At 56.2% G+C, this 4,196-nt stretch overlaps 1 protein-coding gene across 1 annotated transcript in view; it reads left to right on the forward strand.

Moving 5' to 3' along the window:
* The window catches only part of GASK1A (golgi associated kinase 1A), a 32,431-nt gene extending 31,411 nt beyond the window's left edge, over positions 1–1,020 (forward strand). The window contains 1 exon segment of the mRNA XM_006169760.3: positions 191–1,020. Within this exon segment, the coding sequence (XP_006169822.1) occupies positions 191–401 (211 nt within the window). The 3' untranslated portion in view covers positions 402–1,020.
* The last annotated feature ends 3,176 nt before the right edge of the window (positions 1,021–4,196 follow it).

A 4,196-nucleotide genomic window follows, 5' to 3' on the forward strand; every position in this document is an offset into this window, starting at 1 on the left:
GGCCCGGCGGGCGGGGGCCCCCTCCGAAAGCTCTCTCCTGCCTCTGCAGAGTCCGCCACCACGCTGGCTTGGTCCTGGGGACCTCAGGCGACCTCTGCTGGGGCTCCCCGCCGGCCAGTTCTGCCTTTGTTGGACTCTGGGCCCACCAGCACTCTCCCGTCTGACGTGGGGCTCGCCCTCCTCCCCGCAGGTTCCCGGAATCTGCCGTGACGGTCCTCGCCTCGGGCTGTCTGCGCAACATACTCCTCAAATCCCTGCAGCTGGACCCGGTGTTCTGGGAGAGCCAAGGCGGGGCCCAGGGGCTGGCGCGGGCCCTCCAGGCTCTAGAGTGGCGAGGGCGGGCCCTGCTGGGGCACATCCGGGAGCACAACCTCACGCTCTTCAGGGACGAGGACCTATGAGCCCACCACGGCCTCAGCTGGGCCTCACGGGCAGGCACGGAGCGCCTGTCCCCTTCCCCGGGACTACGGGTCTCATCCTGATGGTCACACTTCCTGGGCTCACCTAGCTTGAGGACAGACAGGAAATGCCAACCAGAAGGGCACGTGGGCATCGCGAGGTGTCCCCCGGGAGGGTGGGGTGGTGTCCATGCGGCGGGCTGCCCTCTCGTCCCCGGGAGGGTGGGGTGGTGTCCCGTGCAGCGGGCTGCCCTCTCGCTCTGGCCGTGTACTCTCAGCACAGAGACCCATTCAGGAGTGCCCTGAGAACACCCAGAGACTAAAAGCATGCATGTGCAGACTGGGCACTGTGTGTGCAGGGCGTGTAGCATGTGGCGTGTATGCATGTTTGCACACAGTACATGAGACGTGTGCACGGAGTGCCTCCATAGATCTTCGTGCTGGGGCCCACCCTGCTCTGGCTGACAGTAGACCCGGGTCCGAGAATGAAGCATTTGCCACCATACACTTTACATTTTCGATTCTTACTCCATTGTGTGGGTTTTGGTTTAAAAATTATAAAAATGGGGACCAGCAGTTAGCATAATGGCTATGTTGCTGGACTCCCATGTAGTTGACCATGGTTCGAGTCCCGGACCTGGTGGCTTAAACTCACGCCGGGCGTGTGTGCGTGCGTGCCCAAGATCCCGAGAGGAGAATGGAGGAGAAGGGATTGCGGTGTGGCCATCCCCCTTGGGGAACAATTTCTTGCTTTCTGTCTCTGTCTCTCTCTGTCTCTCTGGCAAGTGTACATGCCATATAGCAAAGGCCTCTCAAAAAAAAAAAATTACAAAAACAAGCAGGTTCTGTGGCCTAAGGATTCAGGGAGCCAGACCCCATGTGGCTGACAATGGTGTCAATCCTAGCCTGGCAGCTTAGAAAACACGCTGGGTGCATGTGTGTGTGTCCCAAAGCCCAACAGGTGGAGGAATGGACAAAAGGCTGGGGGGTGACCATGTTCGCTGGGGCACTTGCTCCTCTTTCTCTCTGTGTTTCCCCATCTCTTTCTGGAGCATACATGGGCCCTCTGGAAATGAAAATAAAAATTATAAAAGTAATAAATGCTCATTAAAGTTCTTAAATAATAGAAGCACACGACAAAACGTGAGTGCCAGAACTCCTTTGAAACGCTGCACTCGTAGGTACTCGGCGTGCAGGAGGGCCTGACCTCCTGTCTGCGGCCGAGTGCATGGAATCCCGGGGCAGGGGTGAGTCACGCTATTTGGTCAATGGCTGCCGGCCTCCCAGTCTGTCCCTCCTTCTGACTCAGAGCAAGCGGAGAAAGCCAGGTACGCCCCCCCAACTCTCCCCATAGTCTTCTCTGCTCCGAGCAGGCCGGACCGGCCCCGTGCCACGTAACGCAGCCCAGCAGTCTGGCAGGCCGCCTTGGCTTTTCTCTGCATGCAGCTCTCCCCTCCCGCCTGCCCCCGGAGTCTGCCGAAGCGAGGAGGCTGCTCCTTGCAGCCTCTGCCTGCCCTCGGGGCGGCGGCTAGTCCACCCTGCACAGCTGCGCGGGCTCTCCAGCAGGTGGAGGCGGTCCGAGGGCAACCCAAGAGCCAATATTCCTTAAGCCAACTAAGCAGCCTTGGCCTCTGGGAGAGGGGAGGTCTGCTGTCTGGAGTACATGTGTGTGTGTGTCTTAAGTGTGCATATGCATGAGTGTGCATGCATGTGTGTGTCTGAGTGAGTGAGTGTGCATGTATGTGTGTCTAAGTGAGCATGGGTGTGAGCATGCATGTACATGTGTGTGAGTGTGTGTATCTAAATGAGCATATGTCTGTGTGTCTAAGTGAGCATGTGTGTGCATGTGTGTGAAGAGCATCTCTGAAAACACCAAACCGGACTCTTGCTGTGGTTGAGCAAGGCCTGATGCGGGCAGCCTGCTCAGTGCAGGCGGGGCCTGGGGGCAGAGCCCACGCCCTGTCCAGCGCAGGAGAGCTGTCCGGTGCATTGGACCCACACAGCCCCCCTTGCCCACCAGCGTGGGCACACCGCCGGTCACCTGGCTCTCTGTGCAGTTCCACCCAAGTCCACGGGACCCCAGGGATCCCAGGGTGGGCACCCCACCCAGCAGCCACTCCCCTTCAGGGCATCTCTGTGTGTGCTGCTCCTCAATAGGCCTCCGCATAGCTCTAGGACAGTCTGACAGGACAATCACCTTGGGGAGCGGGCAGTGTGAGCTGCAGGTCACCAGCAGCGCTGCACATGCATTGCCACACCCGGGGCCTGTGGAGCAACCAAGGTCACCTGGCGACGCGAAGTTTGCCCGGCCGTGACAGTGGTCACACGGAGCCGGGCCTGGCCGTGACGTGGTCGTGCGAAGCTTGCCTGGCCGTGACAGTGGTGATGTGAAACTGGGCCCGGCCTGACAGTGGCACGCTCTGAGGAAATCGATGGACCTCGCAAGCTGGAGGGCTGAGGACAGCGACCAAGTTCGTGGCCCTCCAGACAAAACCCCGGTAGTCCCCAAGCTCTGAAAATCCAAAGCATGCGGTCACCAGACAGAGAGAGACAGAAAGTAGAAATCACCCTTCGGGGGGATGGCCATGCCACGATCCCTTCTCCATTCTCTCGGGATCTTGGGCACGCACGCACACACGCCCAGTGTGAGTTTAAGCCACTGGGTCCAGGACTTGAACCGTGGTTGACTACGTGGGAGTCCAGCGACATAGCCATTATGCCAACTGCTGGTCTCATAAGTAAATAATTTTTAAACCTATGTTTTGCTTTACTTTCTTCCTCTTTCTTGTACTTTAAGGCTTAACTGGTGGTTGCGTCCAGGATGGGAGAGCGCTGAGCTGAGCCATGTAAAATGCTTGGTTTTTTAGGTCCAGATCTCTAAATGAGACACGGCCCTGCAGCATGGAATAAAGTGCATCCACCATAGAGTAGGCAGCAAGGAGTATTTAACAGGAAAGGAAGATTGTAGAAAGAAGTGCACTCAAAAGCTGTGTTGGCCAGTGGGCCGCTAGGTAGCAGCAGCGTCTGGAGCTGGTTAGGCGTTAGTTTTGTTAGTAGAGGTGATGGTGGATATTTCCCTGTGGGAGGCCAGTCACGGTATCTGCGCTCTTTGTTTGAATTCAGGAACTTGCTCCTGGCAGGCACATCTCTCTCACAGGTGGGAAGTTGGGATCTGCCTCCCCTTCCCGCCTTCCCGTGCCAGGAACTGGTGGGAGGAAGGGGCCTCTGCAGACGGTCTGGTTGTAACTCCCGATACATTGTGATTGCTGTGACAGATGTCCTGCATTTCGGGAGGCAGCAGGCTGCAGCCGGCTCACTGTCCTATCTTAGGGCTGCCTGCTCTTCCTAGCAAATGCCTATCACAGTAGTAGTATTTGTAACTAAAATCATCTGTAACTATTGTAACAAAGAAGCCTGTTTGCTTAGAAGAGGGAACAAATCACTCTAGACAATGGTCACAAAATTGCAACTAGGACCAGGTCCCAGGCAGTAATATTAAGCAAGGAGGGTTACTCAAGGGCACAATGTAACAGATGGCACTGAGAAATCTGTAATGATGTTACCTTACCATAACAGCGACTCGCAGATGTTTAGACTGTCTTGTTAAAACAATATAAAGACTAGTATAAAGAAAATGGTTTGGAACCAGCTGGTGGTGCAAGGGTTACATTGTTGGACTCCCACAAAGCAGACCGCGGTTTGAGTCCTGGACTCTCTGGCTTAAAACTCACACTGGACATGTATGCATGGGTGCTCAAATCCCAAAAGGAGAATGGAGGAGAAGGGATTGCAGCGTGG

This window comes from Tupaia chinensis, unplaced genomic scaffold (genome assembly GCF_000334495.1).
Source record: "Tupaia chinensis unplaced genomic scaffold, TupChi_1.0 Scaffold147500_1, whole genome shotgun sequence".
Taxonomy (NCBI): Eukaryota; Metazoa; Chordata; class Mammalia; order Scandentia; family Tupaiidae; genus Tupaia; species Tupaia belangeri.